Here is a 25,388-nt window from a genome sequence, read left to right as displayed (position 1 = left end):
AGAGTTTTTCCATGCAGGGTGAACATGAAAATAGTCTCCTACACCTACCTCCTGCATTAGCTTCTGATAGAAAATAGACGGTGAAACTCTAGGATTTGAAAATCCTGACGGATTCACGCCAGACTGTCACTTAGCGTTCATGGACTCACCCATCTTGACTCACGACGGGGAAGGCTGTTGTTGTTTTACCCCTTCTTCCCACCGGAGCCGTCAGCAGCACGTTACTGCAGCAGCACGTCATAGCTGCTGACAGGAACCGCTGTGGTCAACAGAACCTTTTCCACTGGAGCCGTCAGCAGCGCGAGTCGGCCGCGTCTCAGGAGCAGCATGTCGCGGCCTTTACGCGCCGGTTCTATTTTCTACGCGCGACGCCTCTGAAACGGGTCAAGTTTGACATTTTTGGGGGAAGGAAAGACAGGAAATCGGACGCAGAAATGGAGAGAAGCTCCCGAGATTTTCAGAATAAAGAACGTAATGCCTTCCGGCTGCTTTACTTTTAAAAAAGGTTACTAACTGCGGCCCCGTGAGAAGTTATCACCTAGCTAGCGGTCTCCTTTGTTTTTCAGGTCCGTATTGGCGATTATAAAACGGACAGAACATAAAACACAAACCATGTTGTAGTTTTCTCCTGCTTGTTGTTGTGTTTACTGACGAAGTCACTCGTGTGACTTCGTGCTCGGTCGGTGACAGCTGCTCCCCTGCTGCTTCGCGTCTCGTGGGAATGACCAAGCAGCAGCTTACGCGAGCAAGAAGTGCTGCTGCAGTAACGTGCTGCTGACGGCTCCTGTGGAAAGCCGGGGTTAGCGTCCAGGAAACATCAGAGAACTTCTTGTCTAGTAGAAGCTAACCATTAGCATTAGCAACTCTACCACACAGCAGAAGCTCTTCCAGGCTTGTGTTATTTGTGGAGATAAAACATCAACGCTGCAGAGCAATGAGAGTCAGCGATAGAGTCACGTTACTTCTAGCCAATCAGAAGCCAGATGTCCAAATATCAGGAAATAAGATTCCAAATCCTGCCGTGTTCAGCTCAACTCTGATGTGGCTCGCATCTAGTTCCTCAAACAGGCGCACCAGACCTTTTCCCCCAGAGTACGACTTACAAGGCATTCATTCCTACTAGAAACCACAGCAGATGTATTAAAAATATGAGTAAAGCTGCTCTTTCAGTACGTGCCCATGTCTATTCATGACAATCCAGTGCTGTTCCATTGTAAAGAACCAAGTGATGCAGAAGATTCAAGCTTGGAAAAGTTCCCTTTCCATCAACTTCCAGCTGAACGGAGTGTTTGTCAGCTAAATATTGTTTCTGCTTTCTGATAACGTCTGATCATAAAACAAGACATTGTTGGAGGGGAACTCTATCAAATAGTCCACCCTGCTCCCCCCCCACCTCAAAACTGTGAAAAAGCTGAATAATTTGTGGACTCCAATTTCTCCTTATAACCTGATCATTTATGGATCAGTTGTTTTCTTTCTGGTTTAATTCACCATGTGATTGATTTTCAGTACGGCAGCGTTGGAAAATATCCTCACTAAACCGTGCCTGTAATGGGGGAGTCATTTGAATACAGATGCTTACGGCTTCAGGCCTTGTAACTGGAAACAAGTCGGCGCCCGGAGACAATTGCAGGTTGATTATAATGCTTGTGACAGAAGTTGCAAGTCCTTTGTACAAGGTGGATATATTTGCATCTAAATGCTTATTGTAGACGTCTAAACAGCATAAAGACTGATTGTAAATGCCAGCTGTTCGGCTGTAGAAAATAAAGAAAGGAATTTCAATACGGAAAAACTGAGATGGAAATTTGGAAATTATTTTCAAACAGTGGAGCTGAAATCAATAAGACATAAATGGTGTGTTGGTTGTATTATTTTTTATTAGATGTGTTTATACAGTCGGGAATGAACCGATCACAGTTAGCACTGTTTCAGTAGAAAAACGGTTATATTCATTTTTTATTATTTGGCCACCGCTGCAGGCTGTTTGATTATTTGACACCTTAAAACACCGTTAAACAAAAATGTGACTTCATTAGATTTTACATTTAACACAGCTTTCATGACGTATTTGACGGCATCCATTGGATCATCTTGTTTTATCGATAACACATTGGTTCTTTCTTAGACACTTTTTCTTTGCATGCATGTAAGTGCAGCTATATACGTGCATGTGCATGCCTGGTGCCCAAAGCAGAGTGATGCCCCTGCTGATTCTGCTCCTCCGGCTCTTTGTCCTGCAGCACTCAGTGTGTCTGCCTCCTCGGGAGACTGTCAGGCTCCTCTAGTGTGGCTCCACAAAGGCCCAGCCTCCTTTGAGGTGTTAAAAACTTCCATTTATGCATCTCCCTGGACAAAAAATAAATAAAAAAAAGCACCAAGCCCATTTGAGTCCAGTAGCAACACAGGCAGACATTGTGGCCACGCTTCTCTAGCACTCATTTCACAGATCCTAAAACCAGTATGTGGTGAACAGGATTTGAGGGGCTAAAGTGCCCCACGAGAGCCAGGCGATAAGAGGGGAGAAACGCCACCACGCAGTAAACTAGAAGATGGGTCCAGGAAAATAAACACATTACCTGGGAGAGAGGGAGCAGGGTGTGTGTAGGGGGTGTGTGTATGTTTTCATACCCCTACCCCCCTAACGTACACACAAACACAAAGCCCCACACCGAATGAAAAAGAAACAAGGATAAGAAAGGGGAAGAAGTGTGTGTATATCACAGAAGTGTAGAAAAGAGGGCTTTCCCAGCGTGCCGAAAGACAAGCCTATTCTGTGCTCTCTGTCTTCACAGCCTTTGGCGTAAAAGATATGTGAGAGGAAATAAAAGAGAGGAGTGATAGGTTGCACAGCAGCCTGTTAGGAACACTGGGGACTGAAAGCTGCCCACTGTGGAGGAAAACATTCTCTCTGAGTCCAGCTGCTCTGCGAGGAAAAAAAAAAAGAAAAAGCACTTTTGCTCCTGTTGTTTGACACAAATAAAACCACGGATAATGTATTTGCTGTGAAAGGCCGGTTCCCTCCAGTAACCAAACGCTCAGTAGAAAAGCTGACGCTCACAAGTGGGACTCTTTCCCCGTCGCTCTAATCTGACATCGCCGTGCGTCAACTCAGCCAAAATGCGGGTCACTGTTTCACTCTGCACAAAGATATTTTAACTGGAGTGGCATGCCGGTAGTCATTCTTGACACGCTGGCGTGAAACGCTTTGTGAGTGTCTGTTCTGATGTATGTCAGTGTCAGGGCAGCATCAGCCAGAGAACTGGGGGGGGGGGGCAGACAGAGAAGGAGAGAAGAGGGCAAGGCAGAGATTTGTAAGGTTGTATCAAGTCAGTGTGTAGGAGCACGAAACAGCTGTTTGACCACAGTCTCAACACCAAACGACTCCATACGGTAGATTTTTTCAACCACCTGTCTTTCCAGTGATGCTCTGGTGGACTTTTTACTTGTTCATAGTGAGTCAAACCAACATGGAGTGTGCACATTTTATGTGTCAACAGTTCACCTGCACCCTGGCTGTTCGCTGACAAGCATGATCCTCTCGCTTCTGGCTTTGCTGATTACCAGGAAGTTGTTGTTTGATATTTCACAGATGCTGCTAATACAGAAAGAATTAACTCTGTGGAAGTGGATATTTAACAGGCAATTTCAGATGTTCAATTACGATATCAGACATTTCTGTGCATGCCAGAAGCTTCTGAGCTTCGTCTCGTCACCCTCAACACACCCCTACGCTTACCCTATTTCCCCCGGGACCACTGTTACAGCCCCATCTCATTGCATCCCAAAGTCCCCCGTGCAGTTTCCAGCCTGACTCTGCGGCTGCTGCTTCTGCAGAGATAACCATGCTGCATCCAGGTAGGCAGCAGCCTACTGATGGCATAGATTACTTCTATTGTCAAAATAACTAGCTCTGCAGAATTCCTACTTCAGCGCGTTTGGACGAAGAGGAGAGCGAGGATTTGGGACGGAGGATTGGGAGGATATTTTTTTAAACATGCTGCAGATCTGGACCAATTCCAATCAAGAGTTGAAGCATAAGTTTGGGTTTGCGCTTGCATTTCCACACACAACAACTTCAGCATACATGCACAGTATGCAGAAGGTGCATCGACACACAGACCTTCTGTCCCCATATGTGGAAATGTCTTAGATGAGCTCTGACTTAATACTTATAGATGAAAGCAACAGAGTGAATTTAGTCAGAGCAAGCACCTCTTTGACCTTCTTTGAGTTGCATACAGCTGTGGAGATGTTGTTTATTGATGCTGAGCTGATGTCACATGATAGATGAAGAAGACAGCTCTCTGTTATGTGAAGAGAAAATCCAATCAAGCGTATCCCACATGATACTTACACACATACTTGGGATTTGAAGGTGTCTTAATCTAAATCTGAATGTTTCTAAGTGGCTTTAGGGCTTTAAGTCTTTAAAGAGTTCCTTCATTGAGAAATAGTTTTTGAAAATGATCAGTCACTCTGCGTTTTTTTATGCAGGCTGAACGTGGAAATAGTCTTCTACCCCTATTTCCGGCATTAGCTTCTGATAGAAAATAGAGGAATGCTAGGATTTGAAAAACCTGACAGATCTGCATCACACTGTCACATAACATTAATGGCCTCAGCCATCTTGACTCGTGACAGGGAAGGCGGTTGTTGGTTTAGCATCCAGGAAACAACAGAGAACGCCTCCAGGCGTGTGTTATTTGTGGAGATAAAACATTTAAAAATGCAGAGAAAATGGAGTCAGTCGTAGAGTAATGCAGCTTTGTTGTCCACAGAGTATACTCACTCCTACTAGAGACCATCCATCCATCCATCCATCCATCCATCCATTCCACTTATCCAGAGTTGGGTCACGGGGGCAGCAGCCTCAGCAGAGAGGCCCAGATTTCCCTCTCCCCAGCCACTTGGGCCAGCTCCTCCAGGGGAATCCCTGGCCAGCTGAGGGACTTATGGGCCATTCCCATCTGTACCCGGGCCGGGTAGCGTAGGTTGTTTACATATCTGGGTGGCCTGGTATTTTTCCGGGCCAACCAAGGCTCATTCTCAGCCCTCTTCTCGAGGGGGTCTGCTTCAGGCCGACCAGGGCCAACACACCCACTGCTGACAGCAAATTCACACCTTCCATTAGAGCAAGCCTCTGATTGGTGGGTAGAATCAGCCCACATGGGCTTAAGACAAGGATGTGTGGAATCAACCGGGCCAGGCTGGGCCGACTGGGGCTACCCGGCCCGGGCCGACCCGGTACAGATGGGAATGGCCCAATAGTCCCTCCAGTGAGTCCGGGGTCTTCCTTTAAGACTTTCTCAGTGTGGCGTGCCAAGAAAACCTCACCAGGGAGGCATCCAGAAGGCAAATTAAAATATGAATGAAGGACCTTTTAAGGTTCTCTACAAGAGACTTAAGAACCAAGTCCAACATCACAATAATATTGATTGTTACAATACAAACACTAGTGAACCTTGTTACTATAATCTAGTTATGTAGGAACTGGTGGCTCAAACCGCCGAAATACAATCAATTGTATGTGTGTTTGACACATGTCAGGGTTGTAAATGATGCTGTGATTAGAAGAAAGATTTCAATGGAATCCCTCATGTCCATATATTTCATGTGTATGGGTGTACTTGTCTGTATTACACACTGAAGACATAACCATTACGCGAAGACATTAGTTGCAAATTGAGGGCATTTACCCTGGTCCTCACTTTGCTACAAACTAGTTTGTTTTAGAGGTGTGATGTGAACTAAGTTTAGTTAAATTTAGGGTTAGACCAGTGATGGTTAATGTTAGGGTTAAAGGGGCATTATTGAAGTTTGACAGACAAAACATGTATAGAAATAATACATTTCTTCTTCATACATTCTCCTGCAGTGCCCTGGTCCTGTAGAATGAGCCCTGGCATTTTTACTGTGATTGCCTGTTTTTCTGTAAAATCACAGAAAAAGAGAGATGCTCGGGTCGAGCAGGCTGCTTCATGCGCGTTCACGCTCAAGCATAGCCCGTAGCATTTGCTATCCGTAGCTTTAGCAGCAGAGAGTGAGGTAGTGCCAACTCAGCGACTTTGTCGCTGTTCCTAACGCCTAGTGATGAACCTAGCTACATTTCTGAGGACCCTTAGCTTCTTTCTGTAGAACTCTCTTCTAGATATTTTCTGCAAATTAGCAACAAAATAGCCATTTTTGCTTCAAACCATTCTTTGGTTTGACGGTGTTTCAGGTGTCATCAAGGATATAAAAGTTAGAGACACTGTGAAAGTTACTAGAGTGTAGCTCACCTTGTAAGTCCCATGCAGAAGACCTGGGTTTGATTGTGGATGTGAACATAATTTATATAGAGATTCTTTTTTACATTAATGGTATATTTTTCTACAGTAAGATGCCCAAATTTTTATTTGAGACTCGCCGAACAGCATTGCATTCACAGATAAAAAAGATGTGGGTTCAACTTTCATTTTGGAACAATTTTTCAAGCAAGTGAAGGGAATGATCTGAGCATGCAGGACTGACCCATCATAAACCTTTGTCGGCTGTGCTGAAGAGAAAGGTACAGAACCAAATTATTTAATTAGTTAGCTGCGCATTCTCCTGTCCTCTGTCCTCCGGGCCACACACACACACACACACACACACACACACACACACACACACACACACACACACACACACACACACACACACACAAAGGACTGTCTCAGCTGTTATATTCGTTAAGGAGTGTGCACGTACAGCACGTGCGCCTCGTGCACGAGCCTCCTATTGAAGCTGCCGTTACACTTTTGGCCTGAGGGGGCAATCGCGAGCATAAAAATTCTAAAGTCCGTAAAGTCCCTTTAAGCATAATGCAGTCTCTAGAGTCAGTGGATGGTCCTCACAAGTATAGCAACACAAATGTGCTTGTGTGTTTGTATGTGTGTGTTCATGTGTGTGTGAGCACGCATGCGTGTGTCTCTGCATGTGTATGAGCATGCATGATTTTTTGTGTGTATGTGCGCATGTGGGCATGCATGTGTGTGTGTGTGTGTGTGTGTTGTTGAAGCAAAAGAAAATGCCACTTTGACAGAAATGCCACAGGTGTATGTCTCCGTTCCTTTGATGTCGGCCGCAGCAGTTATCTGTTCAGAGGTTTGTTACTGAGAGAAAATCTAAAAATGTAGGATTTTTAGTGTAGTGAGATTATTTTCCTTGTCTGACACTCAAATAGTAATTTGACTGGTTGAATTTGTGTAAAATAACTTCTAATCATGATTGTTTAATATTTCATAGTTCTACATGCAGCTCCAATATTAGCAGCGCGATGCTAAGCCACAGGGTTCATCTGGTTTCTCTTATTATTTTCAATTAAAATCCTTTTGTTATTTATTTTACCCTCCCACAGAAATAATTCACTGAAATAACCAGTGAATAAATAATCCATCTCCACATGGTTTATTTGCTTCATTGTGCTCGATTAAGATCAAATGATTCATTCAAAGGGTTGTAATAATAACGCTCTCTGTGATCATATGAGCTTGAGTTTATTTAGATAACAGAATAACTGAATTAGCAACATTTTATTGGTCTTTACTGGTGTCCGTTTGAGAACTGAACTCGTACTGTATCTAAATTAAATGAGAACGCCTGCAGTTACATCTACGATCTAGTCGGCTGATAGTGTATTTTTTTTTCTTTGCTTCATAATTAGACCTTATATGAAATTCTGTAAAATAAAGAGAGAAATATTGGTTAAAAAGGTTATTACTTGCAAGAAAAAGTATTTTTATGGTATTGGAAGCGTCACACCATAGTGCAGCTTTCAATTCAACTGGGGTCACAGGGGTCCCCCTCTCTCCCATTGTCACGTCTAGCCTCAAGGCTGCCACATTCAGACTCGTCGTTCTGCGTCAGCTCTCCCTCTTCCCCCGCAGCCAGCGGCACCATTCTCTTACAACAATCCACTGGAAGTCTATATATTCATTTGGTCTTGTTGTTGCTGGCTTATTGGCCCCAGCAATGGAAGACGGAGGTGGCATAGTGCAAATTAGTGACAGATCTGTTAAGCGTGACCTTAAACAAACCCTTGGCCTTGTTTAATTGGCAGTACTGAAGCGGACTAATTATATAAATCTACTGGTAATGAGATCTTGGCTTATTGTGAAAAACAAGATAATGTGAGAAAATGAACATGAATGAGGTTGGAGCTTTTCCACCTCTTATGATATGACATCACACAAATGAATGCTTCTCTCTGTTGTTCTTGCTCTGTTTTTTGGGCTGATTTGAGTTTTATTCTTCTAAAATTGACATTTTTTATTGTGCCCAATGAAGTCCGTCTCCGAGACAAAATGCCAGTTTTATAGCCGTGTGTCCTGCTACGAAGGTTTTCGACTGCTCTTTGTTCTGGCCGAAAACAGGAAGTAGCACTAAAATCAGACGGATAAAAATAAAGTATGGTTAAAGTCATCAAATATTGAGAAGGAAATGATGCCAGTGAGTTGAAAAAAAAAAGTTACCTAAACTGTTGCAGATAATTACAAATAACCACAGTTGACTAAAAGATAAGACTTTCTACATGTCTGATTGAGAGAAATACAATTTGTAATTTGCGATGATAATTAGCTTCCAGGGTGAAAATGTTCCATACAAACATCCACAGATCAGTCAACAGGAATAAAATGTCCTTAAGGACACCAAAACAACATAAAAGCTACAATCCAGCTTCTCCTTTTAACTGATTGTTGAATGTGCGGCAAATGGAAACAGATCAATTAATTATTAAAGACCAAATTTTCATTTCAAGATAACTCTCCTGATATCTCAGAGCACTAAAAAATAATGACGGATCAGCTGATGTGTACGATGCTCTCATTCCACCCTGCAGCTTCCTGGGCCTTTGTGCACTTCACCAGACAAGCTGAACCCAGTATGGCATCTAAATAAATGATCAGCAGGCAGCACTTGATGAAAGATGGCAAAATTAAATAAAACAACAGTGTCAAATAAAAAATATTGATCAGTTAAGCTGGGAAGAAAGATTAATGAGGTTGAAAAGTTTAAATACGGTTTAAAATAAATTCATACTGAATGCAGCCGGAAAGGCTTACTGGGCTGTGACTGTTGGCGTTCAGTTGGAGACAAAATTATTAGGAAAACACTCACATTTTCAGTTGCAATCGCCTTGAAATGGCATATTTTAGCTAAACATTTTATAGGGCATGTGTCACAAATAGCAAACTCTTGTGCAAATTTTCATCACAATTGCAGTTTCATCACCAGTTGGTTTATTTGTGTATAAATTGCCTTTCATTTCTCACACTTTCAGTTTTACAAAAAACAAACTGAGAAGGATGTAAGATACCTCAGACAACACTGTGCATTAAGGGGAAAAAAAGTTTGGTCTTTGGAAGATTTTCAAAATTTAACTAAAGCCAAATCAAGGCCCAACAAATCACACGAGGAAAATAGGAAGCCTTAAAAATCTTTTGAGACTTTCTGGAGGTTCCCTCGTGAATGCTATTCATGATTGGTCGCCAACCGTCTCAGGCCATGTACATGTAGCCAGGTGTCCCACAATACATTTTACTACGCAAAAGTTATGATGTACGCCACAATTCTTTCAAAAACTGCGACCAAAGTGAAGATTTGCAAAATCTTAGTTGTCAGCATTTCCTTGTGGACGTAAATAACCGGACCTGCGACATAAATACTCTGACATCACGTGTGATCTGTGTTTACACTCTCTGTTTTTACAACCTCAGGTACTGCTCTACGTAGAAGACCACATGTGAAAGACGATGTTAAAAAAAAGCTTTTTGCCTGCCACCTAGTTTTTCCCTGTACATGGAATGTTTTTCAGCAAAGCAAATAATTTGGTGAACTACTGCCACCTACAGGCTCGGCATGCTTATGACTGTACTTCCCAAAATGCACTGGAGTTTTTGCCGAAAACGAGGGGGTGTTGACCCTAGTTATTTTCCTAGGTGAGTGGTGAATGAGAGGGTTTCATAAAAACCCGGCTGTATGTGTATATGACCTCATTTACCATTTAGCAGCAGAGTGACCATCAACTAAAAAAATCATCGTGATCCAACTTTTATGTTTTCAGTCATTTTTCCCCGTGTCCTGTTCAGCTGTAAAGCAATCAAACGTTTCGAAGAGTTCTGAAGAATATTTTTACAGTACAGCTTCAGCTACAATGCCTTACCTGATGCCAAAACTTAATTAGAAATATTTTTGGTTGTCTTAAATCCCAACGGACATGGAGAATGAAATGAAAGAGAAAGGGGGAGAAGAAAGAAAGAGGAGGGGCAATAAGAAAAAAATAGTTCACAAAAATAAACAAAGAGGATGTAGAAGAATCTGCTTCTAGACCTGCAGAAAAAGAGACAAAAAAGGACACACACAAAACTTCAACACAGCCAAAATGCGCCAACCACATGAGGCTATATAACAGTAACAGTTTTCGCTGAAAAGCACACGGTAATAATTCATAGTGTATTTAGTGCCAAGCACAGCCCTAGGTCATGTGTCAAAAATGCCCAAGGCCATACTTGTGAGAGCGTCATGTTTTTAGGCATTTGGATGAACATGACAGATTATTATCAAATAATGCAAAAGAAACAAAACAAAACAAAACAATAAAAAAACACCAGCTTTGTAAATTATGTGTTTTGCAATGTTCCACACAAAAACACATCCAAACATTGTATTTTTCTTCTGTTTCAGGTTATTTACATGAATTCAACATCAGCTAACCAGTGATCGCTGGGAGCTGGGGATCAAGTCTTTCAGTTTTTGTAAGTATCCATTTGCCGCCTCAGCTGTCTCTGTGTTGCAGCATGTCTCCCACACCCCTGCTGACTTTCGCCCACACAGAACACCTGCATTAAATGAGGTGGACAATTGGATGGGCTTACAATGCATGCACAATTAAACAGTTTCAGGCACAAAGTTACTGGCACCTTTTGAAAATATTAGACTAGTTGTATTTTACTTTTTTGGTTCAAAATTTTTCCTGTTTTTGCATTACTATTTCTTGTTTGTCGTATGATTTGATGTGTTTTTTTTTTGTAAGGTATTTTTTAACCAGTACCTACATTTAAACATAATAAAAAAAAAAGTGTGCTCACTTCTTGTTCACTGAAACATCAATTTAAGAGGTTTACCCGAAAATTTCAAAGCTGCCTGATATTCCAGTTGCCATGGAATGTGGGATTATACTTTAAAACTACTGAATACGCCATGACCCTCTCAGCCTAAATATTACTCCGACACTCTTTGTGCAGCTGCGGCTTGAGCAGAACCGGTAATGAAAATATATCTATGATATTAAACAAATAAAAGGGTGAGGAACTTAGTTGATATTATTCTATTCTTCCAAATGTCATTGGTGATGCCGCGGGAATTATATTAATGTGACTGGCAAGCTCTTCAATAACAGCTGAGCGGCGTCTCCCTGAACTCAAAGTTCACGGCCATTTACCATTGTTTGATCATCTTGCATCACGTACCACGATGTCTTCTGCTCAGATGGATGTGCACCTGCCAGCCAGCGAGCCCTTTCTGAGTAGACATTGTAAACATAAATATATATTAGAAAGAATGAAGCGTGCGTTCCCATATTAGATGAGGTAAATTCCAATTGAGAATTGGGGTTTTAGGGTTTACAGGTTACAGCGTTTCAAGCAAACGTTGGATTTATCAAATGGCCAATAAGAGTTAGTGACAAATACTAAAGTTCTTGATCTATCTTTGTCACCTGTCAGTTTTGTTACAGAAGCCTACTTTAGCACAAGGCCTCAGTGGGCTAGCTGTGGTTGAGTCCTGCTCACGTGTATCTGTAACCAAGTACAATCAATAACCAGAGTATTTCTGACTCGCAGGTTTAATTAATCTCCAAATATGACAGGAAGTAATTGAGTTTGTGTTGCTTCTATAGCATGCTTAATTACATTCATTCAGTCCCCATCTGGAGACACCTGAGAATGTGTTGAACCGTCTGAATGGATACACTCTTTTGTTAATGTGCCATTTATCTAATAAGCCGCAGCCACACAGTCTCACAGCTTTTCAGCTCGGTATTGATGGAGCCACTGAAGGGATGTGGGGAGCCATTTTGTTAGAAATTAAATAAACAGCACTTCATCGTAAAATGAAAATGAATAACCTCTGAATGGTTGATCTCGGTGTGTTATTCAACAAATGAGCCTCTTCAGTCCACTGACCCTTCAATGATTGTGGTCAACACGCCCAACAGAGATTGCTTGACTGCCTAACAATGATTTCAGTTTCATCAACCTCAATTACTCCAGTGGATCGCCAAGTTAAACTGGGCATCGATGCCCCTAGAAGTGATTGTGCATCGGATCCATTTGTCTTTGCAGTGGATCATATTCGGAATTACTTGTGATGAACTTTGAGTGTATTATTGTCGTTACTTCAGTAGACCTTAAGAGTGAAAAGCTACTACGTATTTTTCATTCGTCCTCCTTGTCGTTTTCCTACTGTACCCCCCTCAAAAACACGGGAGCAGCAAGGATGCTGTTAATCTTCTCGCACCACAGCTGTAGAATGTAAAGCATAACTAAAAGTCTGGTAAAACAAATTAACGATTTCAACCATGAGCTTCTCGCCCAAAACACCATGAATCGTCTCCAACCGATAATGCACCTCGACCCCGGAGTGTGAAATCCCTGTTGCGTTCAGAGTAGCCAGTTAATTGATTCGCAAATTATTGAAAGTTTGTGGTGCCCAGGGGAGCGCTGCGCTCTAATGACAGCCCATTTCAAGAAAGCTGCAAAAAAAACAGAAAACCTCCGGAGGCCAGATTGCGTTGCTTTGTATTGCTAAACCAACATGATCATCGGAACATGCAAGATGCAAAATAATGTCCTATATGTTGCTGATTGAAGCAATACACACACCCTTTTATTCATACATCTTATACAATTAGTTGCCTTTTAATCTGCATTTGCTGGACTTGTAGTTTTTTATTATCATAGTTTTGTTTCTGGAAGAAATTATTGTCTTAATAAAAAATATTAACGAATTAATTAATTTTTCAGTAAATTCTTGTTATTTATACACTTTGTGACTGAAATGTCCAGTAAAGTCTAATAAGGAGTAGAGCTGCATTGACATTTGAATGAAACTCTGTAACAGATGGAATTGTTTGGGTGTCTACAAAGAAATCTAACTTAGAATAAAAACTAAAGTTTTAAATGTAGGTGCTCTAAGTTTGCAAGCAACACCTGTGCAGATCAGTCTCATCTTCAGGTGTACACACCATGCATTTTATTCATTCCAGTAGGAGATGTAAGACCTGTGTGTTAATATCAAGGAGCCTCTAATCTCGACCCATTAGCAGACGCTGTCATTCAGACACACGGTGTTGGCCTGATTTAAATAAAATGAAATGAAGATAGTTGTTTCTGCTCCCTTGGTTTCACTCATTGCCATAAACATATGCTCCGTGCCCGCTTCTTTCCATCTTATTTATGACTTTAATTTGTTGTGTGGGCTGCACAAGAAATCAAATTTAATCCAATCCTCCCAGGGACCCTGTCATATAATAACATGGTAATTTCTGTGTATCCTTTTGAAAAATGAGGAAATTAATTCTTCCTGACATGTTCTAATTATTCCAGTGTGAACAGCGGATGGGATCCCCCCCCTCTTCCCCCCTACCTCCCACCCCCCGGCTCCCTAAGTGTCAGTTGCCGACGGGTGGCGAGGTGCTAATGCTGACCAGCAGCGCGTTTAATTTGAAACATGAGCAGACACCTTTCAACACACCTTCCTAATGTTGGAGTGGCTCACACAAATTAATTCACTACTCATCTGGTACCTCTGGCTGGAATAGGTGTGTCTGTGTGTGTGTGTGTAAGCATGCTCTCTGTGCTGTGTGTGTGTGCAAGTATAGGAAGTGCAAAGTTTACATTAGTAAACATAAGGTGTGTGAATGCATGCATTCTTCACAAAGTGCGTATGCATTCTGTCGTTTGGTGTTTGCTGGACCAAGCTTCACCGTTTCTTTGTAACGGTCTGAGTGTTGAGTTGGTGTAAAACTGAGACGCTGGCGTTTTTTCTGCACCGCATCTCCTCACAAACAGATGTATTTTATTCAAACTGTCAGCAAAGAGTTTTCCCCCTTTCAAGTGGAAACTACAGTGTTTTAAAGCAATAAGCTTGAAATTTCTATTTAAATAAAATAAAACCTTTCAAATGTTTTTTTAGCTGCTGCAAACTCAAACGTACCAAGAGGGAGCTTCAAACTGACCAAAAAAAAAATAATGCACAAAAAGCAAATTTGTGACAAACAGCTGTTTGCATGGAGCACATCTGCATATACGTTCATTTTTGTGCCTTCGATCCTTAAGTGTGTACAATAAAGAAGCTACTGAGACAAGGGGAGCAGAAAAGACTGAACATAATTAATAAAAAGTTGAGTTAAAACCAAAAACTGTAACTGATTAGGTACTTGTTGTCTCTGGGTCACACCGCAGCGCTCTCATAGCTGTGGCGTCGTGGCGTCATCCAAGAGAAGACTGCATGGCTTTGTGAGTGGTTGGTAGGTCGCGCTGTGACTCAGACAAGGGTGAGGTGTCTGCACGGCTGCCAGGCCCACAGGGATTAAAGTCAAGTACATCCCCCTAACCCCACCCGTGTCTACCCATGCCCTACAGGGCTAATCACTGCCATTTTGGATCCAGGCAGAAGGAGCAAATTCACTCTTCATCCCTATGGAACATATGAGAAATAAGCCACCAGCTAGGCTGACACACCGGCTCTGCTGAGCTTATTTCCAAGCTGAGTTAATTGAATCAGTCCTGACAAAGACTCAACGCATCCTTCTTTCTAGAGGCAGAATTTTCTTCACAGGCTTATTTTGGGGAAATACATCAATTAACCTGGGAAGTCGTAACTGGTGCGAGCCGTGCAGCTAACTTCTGTGTCTCACTGCGCGCTATGTGAGCCTGTTAATGACTGAAGACTGAGAGGGCTGCCTCGTGCCAAGACCCACATGGCTGCTGGCGGTGCGTTAACTCAGCAGTCAATTTGACTGGAAGTTTGAAATCTGGGCTAGGTTAAGGGATGTGCTGAAGCCGTGTTAATAGCTAGCTTGTTGTCCATATGGTACTGCTTTAATAGAGCACATTTGTTGCAGATGGTGGGAGACTCGGTTAAGCAGAGGCAGCTTTTGGCAGAGGCCGGTTCTTTGAAAGGGCTGCTGAGCTGCCCGCACCGGTTCAGGCCAACTTCGGGATGTCTCTCCTCCAAGTTTCTCTCTCATCAAAGTCCTCCCTTGAATTAGCCAAGCCCTAATTGACAAGGCTTATTATTTGTGCTCAGATAAAAACACTTTTTTATCCTCGTACTTTGGTCGTTTGCTCTCCAAACCAGACCTTTGCTTTTTAAGTCTGAGTTCGGTTGTTTTTGATCACAGTTCAAAGAGCTGGAACAGCTGAGAAAACACAAAGATACAGAGAGTTAAAACAACAGGAGTTAAGCTAACATAAAGAATTTACCCCGTTAGTTATGCAAATGCTCAATTTTAACAGAATTTCCAAACAATTGTATATTTTTCTTTGACCTTTTGTTTCATTTTTGCATCAAGATGAAAGTGGATTCGTGCAGAATATTGTTTTGGTTGGTGTTTGCCTGCGGTCGGTGCTTTTTGCACTCAGGGAAGTGAGGAGACACGCTTGAGGTGCTCTGCACTGTTTGACGGTTGTTTTCTCACGTTGTCACTGGCCTGGTGCGCTGTGGCATGGTGATGGTATTATGTGCACTGGGGCCGTCTGAGTGGAGAAAAGAGCAGAGCTGCAGTACCCCTGGCTGTGCCACTCCCCGCCTCCCCAGACACCTTATTGTGAGAAAAGTCTCGGCTGAGCCCTCTGGGCCTTGTGGAACCACTGCTTCGCTAAGTGCTGGCCAGACTGAAAGGCACAGTGTCCTTGGGCCTGGCTCATTCTTTCCATTTTCTCAAAGGCTTTGTCTCGTAAGCAGTTCAAGAGAGAGGGGGGAAATGCCAAATTACACCCATGTCATGAAAACTTAAGGTTTTAAGGGTCGACATGTCATTTCTTCATATGTTTTTTTTTCTGATTGTGGAATATTGTCATTAAAGTTGTATTTCAAAGACAAACGTTTTTCTCATCAACGGTGGTAAAGGTGGTTCTGCAGTTAGGAATGTGCACTCATATTTATCTTTTCAACTTGAAGGTAATGAAACGAAGAAGACAGAGGAGAGATTAAATGTCAAGGTGAAATGTCTTACTATGACGACTCTCTCTCTCTCTATATATATATATATATAAATTCACAGTGTTGTGCCCGAACGCGTTCATTGAACGATCGTTCGTGAATTTGTTCGTTTTTTCGCGAACGTGAACTGAACTTGTTCGTATTTTGCCTGACGAACGTAAAAGTGAGTGTTCGTCCTGGCATGCGTCCCCCCTCTCTACTGTCCACTCCTTGTTCCCTACTCTCCATGACTGACGTCAATGTTGTTGTTGTTATTGTTGTTGTTAGCCTCAAGGGCAAAATGCCGATTATCACTTGTAAGTCGCTTTGGACAAAAGCGTCTGCTAAATACATAAACATAAACATAAATGGGTTTATGAACGCGTTCCATCGCCGTTCTAGCTCCAGATCTCCACGGAGTTTTTCCGGAGCTGAAGCCTAGCTAAAACATCCTGTCAACCATAGAGTTTATAACAAGTAGAACCCGCAAATGCGGCCAAACACAGGCAGTAGTGGTTGGTGCGGCGTCCACTCTTCCAGCTCTATGCTGTGTGCAGGAGTCAAAGTTCATTCAGAAAAACTGAAACGGGACTTAACTGAAAGATTACACATTTTTTAAAGTTTAGCACTTTTAATATTGCACTTTGAGTTTGCTACCTCAGCCTGCTTCCTAAGATTGTTTAATAATTTCCCATAAAAATAATGATTTCCTCGTGTTATTGAGAATATACTGTAGGTAAAAACTGCAGCTGGGTATGAGTGTGGACTGAACGGGTGCCAGCTGTTGGAAAATTATTCCATAAGATATATATATATATATATATATATATATATTCTTATTTTCATTTTCTTTCTTAGAACTTGTCGTTTACCAGAAGCTGAAGATCTTTAAGGCTTCTTGTGAAATCTGGGAGAAATAGAAATTTTGGCGAGTGATAAATCTTCCTCTGACAAATTTGTTCCGCCAAACCCCTGCTTGTTTTCACCACTTAAAACAAAGCACATGCACGTCCCGATCAATTTTCAGCCAGTCTTAACACAATAAAAGTGTATATTACACAGACCAGCAACATCATGGAAACCTGTTGGAAGTCAATTTTAGCCATGTGTCTCCAGTATTTTGTGGCTGAAGCTTCTGAACGACCCATACAAGCGGTGACATCATGACCACATCCTTTTGCCTCATTGGTGCTACGATTCCCAGCGGCCGGGCTCCTAGAAGCCGCAGCAGCTTCGCCACACATGGGTTGCAGCTGGACCACCGCTGGCTACTCCGAGCAGATTGGATCTGTGGTTACTGAGCTTGGATCCACGCGCGTATATATCTGCACACAGCAGCGGATAAAGGCTGTGTAGAGATCAGTAGGCAGAGTTTATTTGATGCAAACATATCATCAGTGCAAACCGATGTTGTATGCAAATCCAACATCCAAAGAGGTATAATTAATGATGTCAGTTCATAAAGAGAGGATGGGTTCCAAGTCATATTTCTGCTTTAATTAAAGACATAAGATCTTGTATAAGAGGAAGATGTATAATCAGTGTGTGTTTTTTCCTCTTTTCTTTTTTTCTCCCTTCTTCCCATTCTCTCCTTGCTCTTCTTCTTGAATATTCCTCATTTCTCATTAAAAAAAAGTGTTCTCTGTGATTTTTCCTGCCAGAAACCCCACACGCTGACATGGAGGGCTTTCTTCGTAGCAGCTTTTTACTGAGGTTAGTTTCATTTCCGTTGTTGCCATTTAGGATCACAGGTCGGGCAGGGGGGTGGTAGCGGGCTCATGGGGTTAATCCGTCTGACACATAGGTAGCTGTGCACTTTGTCCCACGTGTGAGTGCAACGTTGTGCGCACACGTACATTAAAAGGGGATCCTGAAACATGGATCCTGGCTGCGTGTGTGTGCGTGCGTGCATTTTTGTGTGTGTGTGTGTGTGTGTGTGTGTGTGACTGAGAAGCATGCTGACCCTGGTAGCCTTGACTCAGACTGAAAGCACACATCAACAACTTGAGGGTCACACACACACACACACACACACACACACACACACACACACACACACACACACACACACACACACACACACACACACACAATTTGTCTTCACCCCTCCCCTTCCCTCATTTCACAGTTTTACCAGCCTGCAGGTCAGGCTCTCCGTGTCTTTGTACCGCACGGTCTCGTCTGACTGCTCTCCTCATCTGCCCTGTCTTGCTAAACACCCTTATCAGGGATGTTAGGGTGAGGCAACTGCTGGCGCATCTGTGACGTGTTGTTACTGTTTCACGTGTTTGTGTTCAACCAAATGTAAAGATTTCCCCTTTTTTAAACAATCTTTGCCCATCTTGTGTTTCTAATTAAACATTTGTGCTGTCATTATACATAGAAGCAAATAAGCAAGCTTATTTACCATTGGCTCCTTTCCTAGTCAGCCACCTTCTCCAGGCTCTAGTGTTGCTCCCTAATTAGGGCTGGCTCATTAAAAGCCACAGCAGCAGCATCTGCCTTTCAAAGCTGCTGTCAGCCAAACTTTACTAAAGCTAATGAATCCTCTTTGATTTCTTTTTCAAAAGGTCACTTATTTGATTAAATTAACAGCATTTTTTTCTCTCTTAGAACTGCTGGGGGCATTTTAAAAAGAAAGGACAATTTGATACCATTACTCCTGCTCGTCAAAAGTCCTTCAGGAATTCAATAGGGAGATGTCTTGCCTGTTAGAAATGATTTTAATTTTCTTTAAAACTTTAACAGATGGAATCCCACATTTATAACCTTAAAAGAAAAAATAGAGGAGAAAAAAAAAGCAAATTTAGTTCTGAAGGCAAATTAAATACTGCTAAATCATCCAGTCTGAGCTCTTTGTTGGACATTTTATTTTCTTAACCATGAGCTGAAAACAGTTCCCCTTTGTCCCAACGCTGGTGCACAGCTAAGAGTCACAACTTTAAATATGTATTTAGAATGTATTCACCATAGCTTGGTATATTTACTGCAGTAAACAAATAAAATGTCTACAGAACTTGTTTTCTTTCATGTTTGAGGCCTTGGCACCAATTTATTTGCTGTGGTGTTGCCACCACGATCCGACAGTCGTAATTCAGGCAGGCAGCATGTTACATCTCTGACAGCCACTGCCATTTCTGCTCTTACGGAGGTGCATGATTGTTAAGTCTCTCCACCTGTCCAAAGCAGTTTGGTGGATAACTAACTGTCCAAAAGAAGATGTGGATCTTGTAAAGGCTGCAGGATGAGTGTGGGACCATGTAGCAGAGACACAGCAGTTACTTATTTTTAGAAGAAAAAAAATGACCTCAACTTTTTTCTTCTCCATAGATGTGAAAAAAGCATGGTTTGTTCACACAGAAACATGTTATAGCAATACTAATGCGCCTCCTTTTGTCGATGTCAGTTTTAATTAAAGGCTGCAGTAAAAGGACACGCTGCACACTGACTGAAGCTTAGACAATCGGGCCAAGATTAAAGGCAGACAGGGGTTGTCCTTCTGCTTTGATAAGACTTGTGTCCTGAAGTGAGCTGTGTGGTGGGTGAAAATAGACAAAAAAAAGGGAATATATCAGTTTGTTCTTCCAATGAGATTCCCAGTTTCTTTCTTTAAAGGTGAGGTTCATTTGGAAACGTTCAATATTTGGTCTTTTTGAAATACGATCGGTCACACTTAAGTTTCACATGCAGTCTAAACGTTAAAATAGTCTTCTACTCCTATTTCCTGCGTTAACCACTGATAAGAAATAGATAGGGAGACTCTCAGGTCAGAAAAAGCCACACAGATCTACTTCACACTGAAAATTAGCAATCATGCACTCACCCATCTGGGCTCTCGACGGAGAAGGCTCTGCTGTTGCCTGTATCAGCCAGGAGGGAGCAGAGCATGTCTTAGTGAGTAGAAGCTAACCGTTAGCGTTACCAACTCTACAACATGGTGGAACTCCTTCAGACTTTAGTCATTTTAAAGGTAAAACATGAACGTCGCAGAGTAAACTGAGACATTGGAAGATAGTTGCATTGCTGTTAGCCATGCATCCGAGGCCAGCTGTCTGAATCTCATGAAAAATCCTGGGGTGTTTCTCAATACTAAGGAACCTCGCCTTGATGTCTTGGCCCCGGCCCCGTTGCCTAGGAGATACGTCATCGGGAGCTGCCAAGACGTGTTCCAGTGTTCATGTTCTACCGAGGCATGTGTTCTCCGTTTGTTAGCTGTTTAGCTAGCTGAGCAAGGATACACGGGAGGTGTCTTGTAGCCTAGCCTTGGTCAAAAATTACCCAGAATACACCACGGTATTTTCAAACGGATTGGCGGATCAGAAGCAGGCAACTACTTCGGGGGCAAATTTCAAGTTTAAAAGTAAGTCAACTAATTAAAAATGCTTTTTTTTTTTAGATCCAAAGAAGTTATCTACAGTATTGTTGGTTAGTTGCTTAGTAGTTGCAGCTTCGGTGGCTAGCGGGTAGTAACTCACTTATATTTTTAATTTAATAAACATATACACAATTTCAAAAGTAAAAGGCTCGTTATATATTTATACTGAAACTAATACATATAAAATATAACGTCATCTCCCGTGTCACGTGACGATACGTGACCGCCGTGGAAGCCACGGTCACGTGATGCAAGTCTGTTCCATTTAACCGTTTTCTTTGACCAAGGAAGGACGGTATCCTCGTAAGCAAGGCGCTTGGCCTCGAAAGACATCACCTTGCAAGGCCAAGCGCCTTGACATTGAGAAACATCCCTGCTGTTGTCTGGACCCCACTCCTCCTATTTCTTAAAACAGGAGCCCCAGGGCTTTTTTCCACAGAGAACGACCCATAAGACACTGATTTATAATAGAGAACACAGCTAATTTAGTGAAATAACAAGTGCATGTCCTCTTTAAACAATAGGTCAAATGGGGATTTTTGAATGCACAAATCTGTTAAAATTTCCACCTGTCATTGGCTATTTTATTGCTGCAATTCATATCTGCGTAGCACCAGATGTGGTTTCATTAATGCACTGAGTCATGAGTTTGGCTTTGACTCACGTAGAGTTTTAGTAGTTACAAAAGTGCACATTTTCATTTTAAACAAATGCTTCTCTTAAGGAAAGATATCCTCACAGAAATGAATTGAACTCTGACTCGAGCTTTTGTTTCACTTTCTGGTTCAAACCCTAGTTAAGCGACAGTTTTCGGTGTGTCTTCAACAGACCGTCATTCACGCTTGTTTACTTCTCTTTGTTTATGTGATGTGTTTTCACTTTAGACACGTTTTTATAACACTTTTTTGTCTGCACAGTCAGTGTGAGAGAAAACGAGGAAGGAACCAAACGCAGATGTGAACAGAGAGAGAGAGAGGGAGAGAGGGAGGGAGGGAGAGAGAGAGAGAGTCTCAGTGGGCAGGACCTCCCCCTGCATTTTCACCATTATTTGATGTAATGAAAGGAGAAAGTGTGTAACATTGAGATTGTTAATTAATTTAGTCTAACAAGATGAAGATAAATGAAACCCACTGAAGGTTGACTGGGCTAAAGGGGCCCACTTAGCATTCCTTCTGCCCTCGAGCCCCTCTTTCTCTTCTCTCTAACAATGGAGCACAGCTGATAGCTGTTGGTACACCAAACTCAACCTGCAACCTGTATCAAATCATTTCATCACTTCTCTGGATTGATCCTTGTCTGTTGACACTTTCTAAACAGACCAAACAGCTTTTGTAATCCAGATACTTTTGGAGTCCAGTCATGCATGTTTGAACATCAGTGTTGACATATAGGAATGTGTTGGTCTTCCTTTTTGTCTTGTGTGTAGTGTCCAAGAAAGGAAATGTTGACTTGACTTAACCAAGTCATGTCAACTAGTTCCTCTGCACCTAATAGTAAATATATGATGTAATGTACATTTACTTTTCAAATAACAACATATGCACTCTACGTTTAAGCAACTTGGTTTAAATAGGTAGTGGCCTGTATTAGTATAGCGCCTTCTAGGGTTCTACAGCTAAATCATGAGTCACAACACAGCCACGGTGGCCCTGGGACATGCTGAGGGTGCTGAACACCAGCACCAGCAGTCCCTCCGACCACCACCAGCAGGCAAGGTGGCTTAAATGACGTGGCATCACTGAGCAGGACTCGATCCCACAACCATCCGGTTATGAGACGGGCACCTCTGCAACCCTCATCGGGTTTAGTGCAACCAGTTGACATAACTTGGCTAAATTCAATATTTCATTTCATAGAGTGTAGTTTTAAGTACTTGGAACGTTTCAAGGCATGGAGACACGCTGACTATTGCCGTATGAATGGCTCTTCTCCAATGTGGCCTGAGGAGGGGCTATTTGAATGGAAACGCATACAAGAATAAGCATAAAGGACATTTTCCTACAAAGCCAGACAGTTGTCTTCATCCGCAAGCAAATCAGCAGTCAATCAAGGTCCTTGCTCAGTGGACACTTTGTACAGGAACTCAAAGGCAGCACAGACCAATCATTATGACACTCATTCTTTGCTCTCTTCATTCTCAAGTCACCCACAATGGGTTGTTGATTGTATGGAAAACACCAGAGCAATTATGTCCTCTGTTTTTGGTGGCAGCGTGGTGTTTTAAACAGGAATCCTCCATAATGGCCTCATTATTGTTATTCTTGGAGCAGGCCTCGGGAGGAAGAAGTAGCTGCTCGCGGTACGTCATTATTTTGTAAATTTCGATTAGCTCATCACGCTGTCTCCTGGCCAATAGAATCAGAGCTAATTAAAAGTGGGCGAGCTTTCTGGCCCAGGACTTAAAAGGTAGCACTCAATGGGCTGTAAATATGAAAGAAATGGTGAAAAAAGAGGAGGATTAGAGCGGTTACCCTGGTAACTCCAACTTCCATCTGCGAGAGAACAATGAACTTGTGTTCTTTTACCACCTATGCTATGAAAAAACAGAACAGAGAAGTACTGAAAGGACAAGACCCTTTTAAACAGCGAAGTGGGATTCAGGTCTAATAGGCTCTTTGGTGCAGCTTGTTCAGCAAGACCACTGGGGGATGGAGGACCGCAGAGGTCCATGTGTAATCCTGGGACAGTAAAATGGGTCTAAATGTTTTACAATTAGCAGTTTGTCCTGAATTTGTGTTCCATGTTTCTTTTTTGTATGGAAAATAAAACTTTAAACAAGAGAGATTATAATCAGTCCCTCTGAGGTTGTCATGCAGGCTGACCATGAAAATAGTCTCCTACACCTGTTGCAGATTAGAAAAACCTGACAGATCTACGTCACACTGTCACTTAACATTCATAGACTCACCCGTCTTGACTCACAACAGGGAAGGCTGTTGTTGGTTTAGCGTCCAGGAAACAGCAGAGAACGTCTCGATTAGTAGAAGCTAACCGTTAGCATTAGCAACTCCACCACACGTCAGAACTCTTCCAGGCTTGTGGTATTTGTGGAGATAAAACATCAACATTTTAAAGCAAACAAAGTCAGTGGTAGAGTCACGTTGCTGTTATTCGAGGCAAGATGCCCAAACATCAGGAAATGAGATTCAACATCCTGCTGTGCTCCACTCAACTTCAATCTGGCTCACTTCTAGTCCCTGAAACAGGTGCACCAGAGCTGCCCCCCAAGTACGACTTACAAGGCGTTCATTCCCACTGCACTGCAGATGCAATTATCAGAGGTGTGACCGAGTCACTGCTTTGCAATTCACAAGTAAATCACAAGTCTTTCCAGTTAAGTCTTGAGTCAAGTCCAAGTCAAAGACAACCAAGTCCAAGTCGAGTCCAAAACCAATGATGTGGAAGTCTAAGTCAAGTCCAAGTCCTTAACTTTGAATTTTCAAGCCATATTCAAGTCATCTGTCCAATTTTAATTAAATGACAAAATAATAAATAAATTACAGAAATAAAACTTCTTAAAGCTTCATTTATTTGCTCAAACAAGCAGAAAGTGCAGCAGAAACTGATTATAAACAAAATGTTGCTGCATTTAGCAGTACAAGATCAACCCCAGAACCAAGAATGATTTATGATTTTTGTCCGAGTCGCGCCACTTTTGTGCTAAAATATCAAGTATGCTCAAGTCATCATCAAGTCAGCAGAAGCAAGTCGATTCAAGTCGCAAGTCATTGGTGTTCAAGTCCGAATCAAGTCGTAAGTCTTTATACATTTTATCAAGTCAAGTCAAAGTCATTAAAATAATGACTCAAGTCTGACTCGAGTCCAAGTCATGTGACTCGAGTCTACACCCCTGGTATTTATAATGAGTACATTTAATATTTGCAGTTAATAAAAGATCTTTTTGGGAAAACTCATCCAATCACAGAGAAAATTGTGAAGTTTATTTGCTGATTTGATGAAGGTAAGCCTGAACTTTGACCTCAAACTGCTTTGCATCATCTCTTTCCATATTTTTTGACTCATTTTATGTTATGTGAACATTTTAAAGCGAGTCTTAAAATTATAGATATACTGCTATAGCTTTAAATTCTAACTAAAATTATTTTTTGGGCTTTTTAAAAGAAAACAAGCTTGGGTTAATATCGTTAAACATCTGGTGAATGGAAGAGGAGCTGTAAAACACTGCTGAGTTAGAATGATCCATGATTAGAGAGGAACGGTGTGTGTTTCTATGAGTTTTATGTCCCTTATTACAGCTGCAAAATGTCTGCTCACATTAAGCGTATTTATGACCAAGGCCAGCGTAACAGCAGCACAGGTTAATGAATTTGGCATATCTAATTAAACGTTATAGAGGGACGAGAACGAATCCTGCGATCAGGACAGACAATAGGGGGCAGAGAGGAAGATGAGTCTTAGGACTTTTCTGCACTTTTTCTTTTCCCTGATTCTTCCACTTACAACACATAAATCATGAGAGGTGATTATTAATTAAGTGTAGTTATCAGGCAACTACTTTTCATTTTGTATCAAGTCAAGGCAATAATCACAGAAATGAATTAAACGTTAAATTCAAATCTAATCAAATCTTGTGGATTTAAATCTTTAAAATAATATTTTGTTTAAATCCCCCCCCGCCCCCCCCAAACACTTCTCATGAAAAATGGGGATTTAGTGACACCTAGTGGTATATCGGTAAATTGCAACAAAACCCAATCTAAATCTTCCCTTGTAACTAGGGAAGTGAAACTTTAATCAGGATCTATTAAATGATGAATATTTAATC

General features: G+C 41.9%; 1 protein-coding gene across 2 annotated transcripts in view; it reads left to right on the top strand.

Annotated features, from left to right (window-relative positions):
• sox6 (SRY-box transcription factor 6) overlaps positions 1–25,388 on the top strand; it is a 150,989-nt gene that overhangs the window by 11,873 nt on the left and 113,728 nt on the right. For both annotated transcript variants that reach the window (XM_015953106.3, XM_054732038.2), the window contains exons 2-3: positions 10,708–10,778; positions 17,889–17,940. In XM_015953106.3, the coding sequence (XP_015808592.1) occupies positions 17,906–17,940 (35 nt within the window). In that variant the 5' untranslated portion in view covers positions 10,708–10,778; positions 17,889–17,905. The remainder of the gene's footprint in view (positions 1–10,707; positions 10,779–17,888; positions 17,941–25,388) is intronic.

Source organism: Nothobranchius furzeri, chromosome 9 (genome assembly GCF_043380555.1).
Source record: "Nothobranchius furzeri strain GRZ-AD chromosome 9, NfurGRZ-RIMD1, whole genome shotgun sequence".
Lineage (NCBI taxonomy): Eukaryota > Metazoa > Chordata > Actinopteri > Cyprinodontiformes > Nothobranchiidae > Nothobranchius > Nothobranchius furzeri.
The sequence above is the reverse complement of the archived record's forward strand: the minus strand, read 5'-3'. Positions and strand labels throughout refer to the sequence as shown.